General features: G+C 39.3%; 1 protein-coding gene across 2 annotated transcripts in view; it reads right to left on the reverse strand.

Annotated features, from left to right (window-relative positions):
• Positions 1-776: 776 nt before the first annotated feature.
• Positions 777-15022, reverse strand: part of LOC132114761 (ELAV-like protein 4) — a 78362-nt gene continuing 64116 nt past the window's right edge. Inside the window, exons 7-9 of one of the 2 annotated variants that reach the window (XM_059523076.1) lie at positions 10367-10592; positions 7130-7168; positions 777-4776 (exon numbers count right to left, since the gene is read on the reverse strand). In XM_059523076.1, the coding sequence (XP_059379059.1) occupies positions 4449-4776; positions 7130-7168; positions 10367-10592 (593 nt within the window). In that variant the 3' untranslated portion in view covers positions 777-4448. The remainder of the gene's footprint in view (positions 4777-7129; positions 7169-10366; positions 10593-15022) is intronic. The other variant, XM_059523077.1, reaches the window with a different exon arrangement.

A 15022-nucleotide genomic window follows, 5' to 3' on the forward strand; every position in this document is an offset into this window, starting at 1 on the left:
AAGAAAAGGAGATGCTACACCATGGTAAACATGCCCCGTCCCAACTATTTTGAGACCTGTAGCAGAAATCAAAATTGAAATGAGCTCATTTTGTGCATAAAATTGTAAACTTTCTCAGTTTAAACATTTGCTATGTTATCTATGTTTTATTGTGAATAAAATATTGGCTCATGTGATTTGAAAGTCTTTTAGTTTTCATTTTATTAAAATTTAAAAAACGTCCCAACTTTTCCGGAATTCGGGTTGTACTTTATTTAAATGTCTTAGCTGAAAGCACTATATAACATTATTTATTTTTGTTTTATTAATGCTGTGAGACAATAGGATTTTCAAGATGAATGATATGACTGGACTCTTCCTCTCACGTGAGTGTACAGCATTTTAATCATATAATTATATAATGCAGTTTCATATAATCATATTTAATCATACCACACTACAATTTATTTATTTATGAAAGCTTTTTAATTAAAAAACTTTTTAAATGGCTACAGAGAGCTACAGTAATTCTACAGGAACAATACAGGGGGCGCTGTGCTCTCACGTCTCACTACATCACATCTGTCTATTTTGTATTACAGCCAAGGAGAGGGTATGCTTAATGCATCTACTGGAAGTTTCCGTGCCTCATTCTGAATCTCAACTTTTGTGTGAGTAATCACGCTGCCATTCACACTCATTGAGGCTAACTGATCAAATTCTTATCAAAAAGGTGCAGCTCAAGTGACATTTGTGCCTCTGGGGCCTTGAGAAAATGAACACGACATGGCAGCACACAGCTTTCAACACCTTATTTTATTGTCCCAACATTCAAAAGTACAAATAATTCAAACACAACAGTTTTATGAAAAAGAAAGAAAAAAAAAAAACATTTACAGCAAGTATTTTTTTCCATATTTTGTTTCCAGTTTCAGAAATGACCTAAACTAGCAAGGATAACATGAAGTCATTCATCGCAGTAATTTGATTCGTAATAAGAATAAGGATAATGAGAATAATATTAATCATAGTAACAATAATCAATAATCTATAGATAAGTAATAACGTAAGTAGGAGAGACCAGCTTGGTCCGGTGAACATTTTTTTTTACCTTTTTTTTTTTTTGTCTTTAAAGATTTATAGATTTTTCAGATAGTAAACAAACACATTTCAGGAGAAAATGAATTATGACAAGAGCCTTGTTCCTCACTTTGCCTTCCCTCCTACACTACTGGCTGATGGGTTCCTATTGGCAGGCTGCCACTGTAAGGCGCTACAGGGGGAGAGACACTGCGATATGGGCATGCACTATAGAGGCACGGCCCTGCATTTCCAACACCCCCGCAAACTCTCACGCGTCCTAGACGCTTTCCCGTGCAGTCATCCACGCTCAGACACGCGGAGGGTGATGCCATTAACCAAAAGTTGAGGACATAATGCAGGAAATTTGTTCGTACATCAGAACAACATTCTACTGGGGTCGTTGCATAATTCAAACTCCCAGCCGCAGCGGGGTTTGAGAAGGGATGTGCCGCCGCCACCGCCGCCCCCTTAGAGACGGAGCAGAGGAGGATGGATGGCATTAGAGGTGGAGGAATGTAAGACTGCTCATGAAGGTGACTTATGTTTTTCATTCTCCAGCATTCACAAGAATGCTTAACAAGAGACGAGCTCTCCATTCAGGAAGTTTACCTCTCAAAATAGACTATATCTTAGAAAATATATAACAGGTGTCATCTATCAAATATTATCTGCAATAGCTATTTTTGTTCAACCTGTACAATCAGAGTCAATGCTTTTTTTTCTCCTTTTTTTGGAGTATCAATGTGGTTGTAATGAAGGTTACAGTTCAGATGAGTTGATGAATCATACTAAAACAATGGACACATATCGATCAATCAAATTAGGGCAGCAAAGCCTGACATGAACGTCGTCGAGATCCATGAGAAACTACATTTCAGACCCACGTTTTTGCATAAAGTTTAATCACAAAGCAACGGTAGTGTGTGGAGGGAGGACGGGAAGTGGCTTTTAAAACTACACAAACTTATCACAGGTTATATTGAACCAGAACAACTGTTATAACATTCTATTAAGACTAAACTTTATTGAAAAAGATTTAAAGATTTATGTTTAACAAGACAAGAAAAAAGCAATAGCAAATTGAACTATCGGCTAGGTTATGCATAGCGAGTAACTGTTTCTATTAATAAGGGAAGAGCCTCACCAACCCTCTTGACATTTTTTTCATTTTTGACTTTTAAATTTTTTTATGTTGTAATTTTGATATATTGGTACAAAGCACAAATGTACTAAAATTTCTCAGTGCACAGGACTAATGGAAGAGCGTCTCCCCTAGTCATTTGTTCCCTTTAGCTCAGAAAGACCCCCCCTCCCTGAACCAGAATCACGCAAAAACACAGACAACATAAGAAAGCAACAAGTAAATAAATAAATCGAGATAAATAAATAATTTAATCAATGAGACAATCAATCAATCGATCAATAAATAAATACAGATTTTTCTCAAGAAGCTTTTTGTTCGATTTCTTTTGCTGCGCCATTAAATCAAATAAATCTATCCAATTTTTCAGGTCTTTTTTTTGCGTTTTTTTTCTTTATCTTCACAAGTGACATGACAACATATTAAACAGGATTCCTCACAAGTTTTTCTAAGTAACTGAACCATTACTTCATAAAGTTTTCATATGAAAAAAGACAATCCTGAACGAAAAACATTGACAACTCAGATAGATATAGATATTGGAACAGAAAATGTTGACTATATATCATCCATTTGTACACAACAAAGAAAGACAGTCATAATAGATCCTTTGAGGAAACAAATACTAGACTAACAGAACTAGCTAATTATCGCTGAATTTCGACAAACGCTGTACACTCAGCAAATAACCTAGAAGTAAGCAAGCCAAAGGAACATCGTCATAGACGCCCGAGTTTGTTTATCTGGGGTTTCTCCAGACCAGATGGCGACGATTTCGAAAGAATAAACGTCAACGAAAGAAGAAAAACAGCAGCTTAATATAATGGCAACATCGAAATTTTCTTTTTTTCTCTCTAAACAATACGAAGAACAACAAAGTTGGATATTTAAGATAAGTGAACCATGTAATATAGCACCTACTGTTGATCGCTAAAGGAAGTACATCTCAAATGCGCTATCACGAAATCATAGCAAATTAAACATAACCATGTATATGTCATCCGAATGGAGAAAGAAGTGTGTGTGCGCACGTGTGTATCTTTATTACTTATATTCAAAAGACGGATGTTCTAAAGTAAATGAGTGGACAATGAGTGGCCTTGCTTTGGGCCCTTGACTGTGAAGATGTGGTTGGCCTGGGAAGACCCCTGTGCCTCTCCTATTGGGTATCGCTGTTGAATAATTACTGCTATGAAAATTACCTGCCTGAATTTGCATCCCTTGATAAATTCTTCCATCTACAAAATTCTTCCATTGCCAATACGGTTCTCCTCAAAAAAACAAACGACCTTGGATCCTAAAAAGTACCACGGCAGAATGAACAAGACAAGGTGGCACCTGACCCCTCCCCCCATCCCTAATTAGCCAGTCAAAATATTTTTCTCTTTTTTCAAATCCAGATTCTTGTAAAAATTATTCAATAATTATTTTAATCTTTATTTATAAAAATAGATCTTCTTTCTCTTTATTTTTTCATTTTTTCTAAACGCATTTTCAAGCAAAGAGATTTTCTCTTTGGCAACAGTGTGTGTAGGTTTTTTTTGTTTTTTTTTGACGCAACGTGTCATCAGGAGCGCTAGCCCGTCCCTTCCCTCGCCCCTTCCCCCTGAATCCCCCGTGAGGACAGACGTGTGTTTTGTTTGCAGTACAAAACCAAAACTATGCTAGAAACATCTTCTGCATTAGAGAAAAGGGATGGCCTCATCCCTGTCAATTCATTTTGGGGATCTCTAACAATTTACACCAAAACAAATGAATGAATGATCACTGATTTTTTTTTTTAAAAAGATCCCCTCCTGTTCCTTTACCAGGGAGGCGCTGTTCTAACGACAGTGGATCCGGATTTAAAAAAGAAAGAAAAAATCCTGAATCGACACCAAGACAGTTCGATCTAAAGAAGGACATTTTCTTCTTCAAAATAAGGGCGGTCTGGTTTTGCTACTGTTTACAGAGAAAAAAAAGAAAAGAAAAAAGTAAAGACAATCACAAAAACTTAAAAAGATATACAACAGAAGCCCTGTACCACTTCCAGGGGCTCCAAATAATGAATATTCTCAATTTGTCATTTTGTAATACTTAGGCAACATTGGCTTATAGGTCCAAAGTTATATTATAAGCCATATCCAGTTCTTTTTTGTAGGTTTGTTGGTCGGGTGTGATCCTGTTTTGAGTAGCTGAGTGGGCAGAGGTGGGTTTTTAGTATTAGAGGAGCTTTAAGGAGCTACACAAGTGATGGGAGGGGAGTTCAGGACTTGTGGGTCTTGTTGGTCTTGAAAGACACTTGCAAGACACGGTCACCCAACCGATACCCATTCAGACTGGCAATGGCCATGGCCGCTTCGTCGTAGTTTGTCATGGTGACGAAACCGAACCCCTTGCATTTGTTGGTGTTGAAGTCGCGGATCACCTTGACGTTGTTTACGGCTCCGAACGGTCCAAAGAGCTGCCACAGGACGCTCTCGTCTGAGTCTGGAGACAGGTTGTAGACAAAGATGCACCAGCCCGTTCCTGTGTGACCCGGGATATTCATCCCCACTAGACTGGTCATGCTATCGATGGTGATGGGGGAGAACCTGCAGGATGAGAGAGAGAGTGAGGAAGATGTGTAAGTCAAGCTGCTACTAGCCAAGCTTCTGACTCTTCAAGGGTTATGCTAGCAATTTTAGCACCATAAACTTTTCAGTCTATCAGTCTGGAGTCAAAATATCTGCATGTTGTATTTCAGGCAGAAGGCAACCGGATGGTTTTTTGAATGCCGAGTGAAAGGGCTGTGCCCTGGTGCCAGCTGCGGGGGGCTGAGCAGAAGCGACGGTTGCCAGGATGCAGGATCTATTGGGGAACTAAATTACAGGAACTCTGCATATTAATACCTTCGAAATTCATCCCTACTAGACAGAGATTTCGCATGCAATTGAGTAAATCTGCTCTCATTCTCCTTGTAATCTTTCATTTTTTCCTCCCTCATGATACAAAGATTTGAATGCTCAGTTGATTTCACTTAATTGCCTTTCCGCTTAAAGGAAATTTCCACTTTAAATAAAAGGTAAATTGGATAAAAGGTTTATTTCGTGTGCCACCTCTCAAGGAATGACTATAGGCATTATTGGGTGTGCTTTAATTGAGATTTCCGCTTTGCTGCCGCCATCGTCTTCGAATCCGAAAGGTTTGGGGAGGTGGGTAGGAAGCTGCCAGCAAGCAGAAAATGGAAGCAGCACTTTCCAGCCAGCTAGCATGGGGAACAGAGCGTATTCCACCCACACCCTCTGCCGCTCCGCAGTGTGTGACTGTGATCGATAGCACTGCACGGAGTACAGGGCTGGCCAATTCCCTGCTTCTTGTTCTGCCAAGAATTACTCAGACGTTTCATCTGTGTTTTAGCCTGTTCGTCAATACATCTGTCTCTCTCTTTTGCTTTTGTAAATGAAGGGTATAATGGTAAGTCGGTTCACTTTGTGTCTTGTGACAAGCAACCATCTCATGACTTCAGTTATGCTGGTATTTCTGTGTTAATAATGAATCCGAAGCCATTATCCATCAAATATGGCTTCATGGTAATTTGGATGCCAGTCATCTGGGGGCAAGCGGGTGAGGGTCAGACTAGCATATTGCTGACACAGAGGTGTCTGGTGACTACTAGGGCAGGGCCGAGCGCTGTCTGTTTTTCGAACTAAGGCAAACAGTTGGATGAGAGGTTGCATAGCAACAAGCAAATGACCTAGAGCCATCCCACCCTTCTGAGCTGCCCACCTTCACCTAGTGATGCTCACTTCTCAGACTGGTCTTTGTTCATTATCTTCTACGGCATGCTCTGTGAGCACAATGCCTCCCCAACTCCTTGTCGGTTTCATCTCCCCTAAATTTTCCCTCTCTTGAGGCAGACTGGCTTATTTGACAGCTGATCGCAGCAAGTGTAAATAAAAAGGAATCTTTTGTCTCTTCATTTGTTTTGAAAGATGCCGCTGCTTTGTTTGCATATCATGTTTTATTGTTGCACATCCTGTTACTTGTCAGATTTTGCAAAAAAAAAAAAAAATCAATTGTTTTCTACCAACAATCATCAGATCAGCCAGTGAAGAAACGCAAAGGACTTTTCTAGAAAGAGAAGAAATCTAGTAAATGCAGAGCCTTTAGTCTTAACGGAGAGGTATCTGAAAAAAAGAAATGTGCACAATGCACATCCTTTCATGCTACTCCCTCCATCTTAGCCTTGAGTGTTTGGTGTTCGAGGGACATCAAAGTGTTTCAATAGATACTAAAATATGCAACAAAATGTCATAAGCACTAAAATATGTTCAAAAGAAGCCTTTTCACTACATCCACAACAGCACAAAGCAAAAAGAACATGAGCAAACCCAACTGATCAGAGGCTCCTAAACCTGCAGTGAAACACTACATTTCCTGCAGGGATCCAGGTGAGCTGTCACCCCCTCCGTCTCGCTCTAGACCAGCTCATTCCAACAAATAAAATGGAAACAAGTAGACGAAAAACATAAAAGCCTTCCATCGATCCATGTATTTTAGCTGTTATATGTAATGCACTGGGAATGTACATAATTTTGTTCAGTTGTTGGCAGTGTGTAACCCTGAGCTGGACGGAGGTACGGCTTCAGCCCCTGAATCCTGTGGAAGCCACGCTTCAAAACAGGAGCTACACAACAATAAAACACAAAATACCAAAACGGAACTCATAAAAAATGTATAATCATCATGATCAAACACCACAAATTATAAAATATACTTACACTTTTTAGGTCTACAGATTGGTAGGTTGAAATAAAAAATAATCCAGTAAAAAAAAGTAAGAAAGAAGCAAAATAACTAAAGAAGAAGGGAAAAAACCTTGAACTGAAATGAATGCACGTGATTTAAAAAAAAAAAATCATACTGTCAACATGGACATCTGGCATTCGGTGAAGTTTTAATTACCTCTTAACGCCATAGGCCATATTAAGCAAATTGTCCAGCCTGTAAAGAGAAGGAGGGTTCTGGGGTTAATGCCAGGCAGATGGTTGACTCACTCAGTGGAACTAATGTTACATCCTTGCCTCATTGAAGGAAGACGCCAATCTAGGAATGGGCCATTACACTGTGCTGCCCCATCAGGCATCTCACAGAGTCAATCATACATCCAAAGAACAGCAGACTTGCAGCAGCACTTATGATGACAGGAGGCCACTTGAATGCCCACCCAGTTGTTTAGACTAACAGTGCTGCAGTCCTAAAATATTATTCACTACACCGTTTGTGTAACATATATACAAACTGCAATAGGCTGACTTGCATGCTCTAATTATTAAGATTAATATATATGTATATATATTTTTTTATATCTGTGTATGCTATATTTTCTAATATGCAAAAAATATATATAAATATATTTTATATTTTAAAATTGTAGTAAATAACCCTGAGCTTGACAGTGATACAGTGGAAGTCACGCCTCAAAAACAGGAGCTTAAAATTATTCAGGTAAATCGAGCCATATATATATATATATATATATATATATATATATATATATATGTAAACATTTCTATCAATTAAGACATTTTAGTTGTTTTTTAAACAATGTGGGATATTCTATAACATATATATATATATATATGAAAGTGACGTGACATTCAGCCAAGTATGGTGACCCTTACTCAGAATTCGTGCTCTGCATTTAACCCATCCGAAGTGCACACACACAGAGCAGTGAACAAACACACACCCAGAGCAGTGGGCAGCCATTTATGCTGCGGCGCCTGGGGAGCAGTTGGGGGTTCAGTGCCTTGCTCAAGGGCACCTGAGTAGTGGTATTGAGGGTGGAGAGAGCACTGTACATGCACTCCCCCCACCCACAATTCCTGCCGGCCCGAGACTCGAACTCACAACCCTTCGATTGCGAGTTCGACTCTCTAACCATTAGTCCACGACTTCCCCATATATATATGACACAGTAAAATGGAGAATTTGTATGCATTTGCCCAGAAAGGAATGTTTATATTCCGAATATATTGCAATATTGTAATGTATTTCTATAGTGACAATCAAAGAATGATTAAGAAGGGTATGAGCATATTGAAAATAAAACTCAGAAAGATAAATAAATGATTAATAAAAAAAGATACTCAGAATGATATATTAGGAATGAATCTTAGTGTCTGAACATGTGCAGATAATATGCTAATAATATGGACGAAATTGGTCTGGGGTCATCCTTTAGCCTACGTGAAAACTTTAATATAAAATGACATCTCAATGAAGTTGGGATGTTGCATTAACTGGGAGTGCCCTTTCTTCCTCTTATTTTCTCTTTCTTTGTGCTTGTGCAATTAGTCGCAGTGACCCAGCGGGCCGTTGTATAACACTTTCCTTCCCCATCAGTCATTCTTATTTTAGGCTCCTGTCTGTTTGGCTAATCTGTGACCTCCGTCCCTCACTCGGCTCAGCCTTGTCTTATTTCCTATTAAAACTGCAAGATGGCCAAGAGGGCTAATTACTGCTTTCTTACATTTCAAACTGAACTTCTCCAGACAAACACATGTACACATGCTGGCCCTCCCTCTCTGCACTAGGTCAACAGTTGGTGACTCTGCCTTCTGTGAACTTGGAGCCAAAATAAAATGAGGACATTCGGTGTGTCGAGTCATTAAGATGCCAATTAGGGAGGTAGGTTGCTTTGTGGGTAAATAAGTTAATTGGAGAGAGGGCTCTGAGGTGCAAGAGGAGGCGATGTGTTAGATATATGCAGGCATATCTCAACCCTGCTTGGCCCTGCCTACAGCTTTTCACACTTCCTCTACAAACACAAACACATACACACAACACAATGAGGCCTTTGTGCGGTCAACTAATACATGCAAATGGGACTCATCCTTTTCAGATCTCTTCAGTAGTAAGTGCTTGTGATGGATGACGAATTAAATACTAATTTCTGTTATCAGTATTGCTGTGCAGTGCTAATTGCTTGACGAGTCCTGTTTGTCTAAACAAAAGATCTCTTGCTTTGAAGTAAGCATCACACTGACAGTTCGTGCATCTAGAGGATAGAGACTGTAACTCATCCAAAGTATTTTATATTTATGATACAACTGAATAATGAAATATTTTGAATGGTTCTTATGAGCTTCATACTACAGTCCGTTCTGCTTCCATTCATACGAATGTGATCACACAGATGTGTGAAAGATCAATGTTTCATTTTTAGGTGAACTTTGACTTCAGAAGCTATTTGGAATTCATGTTTTTTTGGAGCCTTGGAACATGACATTATATCCTGTTTCCAATTTTCAAAATAAGTTTGCATATGTAAATTGCATGTACAAGCAGTGGTTCAAAAATGTGGAAGTTCAGCTAAGCATATACTGAAATGTCAACCTACTTTGATTCTAGTTTGATTAAAGCAAGAAACCAAGTTTTTCATGTCCTAAAAGCACAAAAACACTTAGTATAATTATGCTTAATGCTTAAAGCTAACACTGTTGATACTATTCAATGTCTGCTTGATTGTGAATCGACATCTGCTGCTATTAAGAAATACAATTTCACTGCAAGATGACCTCATGTATTTTGGTAGGTTTGCCGAAGCTCCTAAGACATGTCTCATAGTTAATGTGAATTGGCCTGTGAGGAAAGGAGACGTTAAGCAACGACCTTGCAAATCAACGGTGGGATCAAAAGGTGTTGTTATTGTTGCGTGTGACTAACTATGTGTGTAGTGTGGGGGTACAGTAGAGAAAAATCACTTCATTTATTATTTTCAAAAGGTTGAGAAGCGCCGCCCAGGGCTGTAAAGGTGTTAGCTGCCAGAGTGAAGTTATTGCTGGCCTGCTGAACTGAAATGAAAGGAACAGATGTGAAATGAAAAAAGGGGAGGATGGCGTATGATAAAAAGAAATCAGAGGAGAATTGTCAATGACAGAACCCCACTGTCTCTTTTCAGTCCTCCGCTTCAGTTTCTTTTCTGAATATAATTTTGCTCCTGCAGATTTTTGGGAGCAGCTATTCCTCAGTGGTGACATGACACACACAACTTGAGCTCTACAGGTAACCATTTCAAAATCCAGACACCTATTTTGCCTTGCTATTCCACCAAATTTAAGTGAGTTTCAAAGGGAGCTATGTAAGAAAATATACATATTATTATTATTATTATTATTGTAGACTGATTGTATTCACCTGAACCTCTGCGCTTGGTGGTGGAGGGGTCCCGGGTAGCGGCGGTTGGGGGATTGGTACAACTGCGACAGTAGTGCCTGGCTGGTTTTCTGGCTGGGGTTGTTGGCAAACTTCACCGTAATGGGCTCGACAGCACCTGAGGGCTTCTGTCCATTCAGGCCCTTGATGGCTTCCTCCGCTTCTATCCTCTTATCAAAGCGAATAAAGCCCACACCCCGCGAGCCACCTGTGGGGCCAGCACACCAGAAACAACACACCATACGCTTACTTGTCTTTATCCAGCCTGCAACAGCAACATTAATGGTACATTCAAGTTCTCCAAGAAAGTTTGTATTTACATTTTGGAAAGTTGTAATTACAATGCCAATGTGTTCAAGTTGCTTTGGTTGGAGCAAGATGGTAATGAATCTTTTCTACAAAAAAATTCAGCTAGATTTTTCTCTACTTTTAAAAACAGAGGCTACGTCCATTGCATCAGACATGTTTTTTCACTAATATGCCCCCAACTCAGAAATTCTGGGCCAAACATTTTAATTTGATGAAAATTTACTGGCCATCCAATATGTAGATAAGTTTATTTCTTTGTTGGAACAAATTTTGAGAAATGTAGCATTATATCACTTGCTCACCAATGGATCTTTTGCAGTGAATGGGTGCCGTCAGAATGAGAGACTAAACAGCTGCTAAAAACATCACAATAATCCACAAGTAGTCCACACGACTCCAGTCCATAAATTAACAATTTTTGAAATGAAAAGCTGTGTTTGCAAGAAACAAATCCATCGTTTAAACTTTAAACCATTGCTTCCTGTTACTTGTGAAAAAAGTTGCCTCATTTGAAAACAATCCAAAACAGTTCTAAACATATAGGTGGATTTTGATGTGGGAGAACAACAGGGGATGGACTTTTTCAATGGAGTAAGCGTTATTATGGATTTTGGACAGAAGCAACATTTTACAGTTAAAATGCCTTAATGAATTTATTACACGCAGATTTTCACTTCACAAGACTTTAACACGCATGTTGGATTCATGTTGATTAATTGTGGATTATTTAAATGTTTTCATCAGCTGTTTGATCTCTCATTCTGATGACACCCATTAACTGCAGAGGATCCATTGGTGAGCAAGTGATGTAATGCTCCGTTTTTATTTATTTATACATTTTTTTTTTTACAAATCTTTTCTAAGAAACTAATCTACTTATATCTTGGATGGCTTAAGGGTGAGCAAATTTTCATTTTTAAGTTAACTACTCCTTTAAAGAAACTTATAAAAACATATTAATCCTCCATTCATAATTAGGACTTTGTGGTGGCCTTCATGTGTGATCAACTAGTAAATACTATTTTCCGACATGATTTGAATGCACCAAACACACACATTCACACACTTCCGGTCTCTCACACCTTCTTTCAGAGTGATTCATAGCTATATTGAGAGACCAAAAATGATTTGGCATTGAAAACGACAAACGACAGAGACATGCAGCCTGTGTGACGGCTCCTATTGCTGGTGTCACATGCAAATGAGATGCAATGGAATGGGGAAATTCTATTGGCCGGCCAGCGTTCCGGTGCTGTTAGGCAGACGTGTAATTTGTTTTCTTTTCTTCATGAGAGGATGGCGATATTGTGTGGAGATGCTGTCACCCCGCTGGTGTGGAAATTGAGCGTGTGTGTGCGACGGCCTCACGCTGTGTGGTTTGCGGCAGCTGACGGCCACACGCCGCCTCATGGTATGCAGCTTGTCCGCGACATTTCCGTGGTTTCCAAGGCAATGGTTTTGACCGCTACCTGAAAGTAGCATTTAAAAGAACCTGGCTTACTGGGAGGTCTTTTGCTGGGTTGGTTTTTAATGAGACGATCCTTCTGCTCTGAGGAGGTGCGTGTAGAGACGACTTGTCAAGAGGGCAATTTGCAAAATACAATGAACACGTATTTGTGTGGGAGTGTGTGTGTGTGTCTGCTATCTGCTTTCTATATTGTCAGTTCTTTCTCCTCTCACTCTCTCAGCTGTCACCCGCTAGTATTGATGTTTTCTGTTGTGCAGCCTGATTGTCTATTCAAATCAGTGTCTTTTGATACGTTCTGTTAGGCGAACAAATATTTGCACACAATCTTTTCAATACAGTGTCAGTGAGCTTTCATTCAGACTGGGGCTGCATTACTCTCTTTCCCTCACAGCGTGAGTCATTCTTGACAGCTTTTCACTTTTTCCTCTCCCTTCCTAAAACCTGCTCTCTTTAATTAGACAGTCAGAAGTAAAGGCTCGAGGAATGAAAAGCATGCATTATTCCAGAGTTTAGGATGCACGGTTAGCTTCGTGCTCACCAAGGAGTGATGATGAGGTCAAAGCGGAATCCTTCGAAAGTGGGACAGATAGAGGAAACTAAGAATGACACCTCCTCTCTCTGTCTAGAAGATATCTGACATGCAACAGCTCAAGTATCTAAAAATACAACAGATTACACATTCCGTTTCATAAAATTTTGATCCAAAACTAGATGACTTTTTGTTTCTGTCTGTCAGATTAAGTGTTCAGGAATTAACTGATGGATCTGACATAAACTATATGGTGTCTTTGCTTTTGCTTGTTTAGGATGAACACAAACACCAGCTGAGTCTAAAAGCTGAGAGAGGAAGGCATCAAGACATGTCCAAATCCAATGTCTGGTAACATCCTATCTACCATAATGCCTTAATTGCTTTTGAAGACAGCAGAGCTGTATCCTACTCATATCCCACAATGTGCAGTTTGACTGTTGGTGGTATAAATAGAAACGACATAATTTTTTTAAAACATACGTCTATAAATATAAATAAATATAAATATTGCTTTAAAGCTCTCTTGAATTTGTTTTAGTTAATTAGATGTGGCTGAGAAGCCTATCTGAAACCAGTTTCTTTTGATGGCATCTTCATACACAAAATGCTGCCTGTGAAGTCATTGCCAGATATGGACTCAGAGGTTAAAGTTCAAGTCCTACCAAACTTATGATATGGCTAGATTTGGAAAATCATACATATTTGTATTATATACTGCACAGTATTATATATGCACAGTATGCAGGAGTACCAGAAGATTTTATTAAGTTAACTGCATAGAGTATAAAATGCTAAAAATGTATTTAGTAGTATGCTAGTATTCCTTTCCAAACATTGACTACGTATGCCATAACAAGTCATAAAGGTCTGATGACTGTTAAACAGCAAACCAATATTTCAAACTAATGTCAATTGTGTTCTTTTATCTTCTGGAAGTCTGTTTCATATCATCCCTTAAAAAAAATAAAATAAAGGCCATATGGTAGGTAGTCTGTAGTATGATTCAATCCAGAGGGTTTCAGAATTGTGCACTTACACAACTATAATGAAATTGTGATGGTATCTCTGCTTCCTCAAGTAGAAATAGTGCTGACCAATGCCATTCAGGCTGCGACTCAACAAACAGCTGACAATCTATCAGATGCCTGCAGAATCGTTAAAATTAGGGTCCAGAAAAAAACCTCACAGTTTAACGGTTAAAATAGACAAATGGGCGTCTTAATGTTGACTGTGCTTTACTTTTTTCTTTCCCCCTTGCTTCCCTGCCATTACCATAATAAGCCTGTAGCCATTTCTATAACAGGCTGCATAAACAAAGCGAGCAGTCGGGCTAAAACCGGAGACACTGGCACTGATAGCTCCTTTTTAGCGCTTATCATGAACCGAACAGTTACGGCTACAATGTGCCGGTTAACAGCACTATTCTCCCGGTAATCACTCCTACCTTATGTGACTTTCTACCTGTATTTATCTCGACTCAGCACACATGAAGCTGGAGAATGCTGGTTATTTAATAATAACCGTGACACACAGAGTGAGCGAACAGGAAACAGTGGCCGGCCTCACAAAGCGCTTTCTACTGCACGCCCACTGTTCTGGTCCTCAACACTTACTGCTTTCAGGAGAGAAAGAACGAGAGAGAGTCCTCTGGGGAAAAAGGAAAAGCTCAGAAAAGCTTGGCTGTTCATGAAAGCCTTCTCTCCTCTGTCTTAACATACTGTAAGGACCTCTTCATTGTCTCTCGTTCTCTCACTTTTAATTGACTGCCAACTGTATGGAACATTTATTAAACAAGTGCACTAAATATTATGTGGGGACAAAAAACGTACACCTCTTTGCCGTAGCTGCTGCCTAAACAGAGAAAGGAGAGCGACGTCCTTGTTTTATGTAACTTTTAGTTGCTGTGCTACAGATGGTATTTGAAAAGGCTCAGTAAGGAAGGTCTTTGAAGACTTGAGCAGCTCTTTGCCTGGTATAAATCCATCTGTCTGTCCTTGTGTAATTGGAAGCCAAGGTAGCGGTGTCATGGCAATGTCTGGTGGAGCATCTCGATTCAATGTATACATCACAGATCCTTTGTGTTTGACAGGTCTTGATTTGGACACTTGTTGTGCAACGTTGCCTCAAATACATTTTGACGTGTTTCAAACCATTCCTGACAGTGCGTTCACAGTGTATAGGAATTCAAGTCATTGGAAAATATCAATGAACGATAAAAGAAATGGTGGCAGAAGAGGAGAAAGAGTGTAGCATTTTAAAAGAGGGATTTCTACAAGTAGCTCATGGGAGCTCAGTCGTTTTTCACTTCAGCCAGCGCAATGGATCAGTT

This window comes from Carassius carassius, chromosome 34 (genome assembly GCF_963082965.1).
Source record: "Carassius carassius chromosome 34, fCarCar2.1, whole genome shotgun sequence".
Classification (NCBI taxonomy): domain Eukaryota; kingdom Metazoa; phylum Chordata; class Actinopteri; order Cypriniformes; family Cyprinidae; genus Carassius; species Carassius carassius.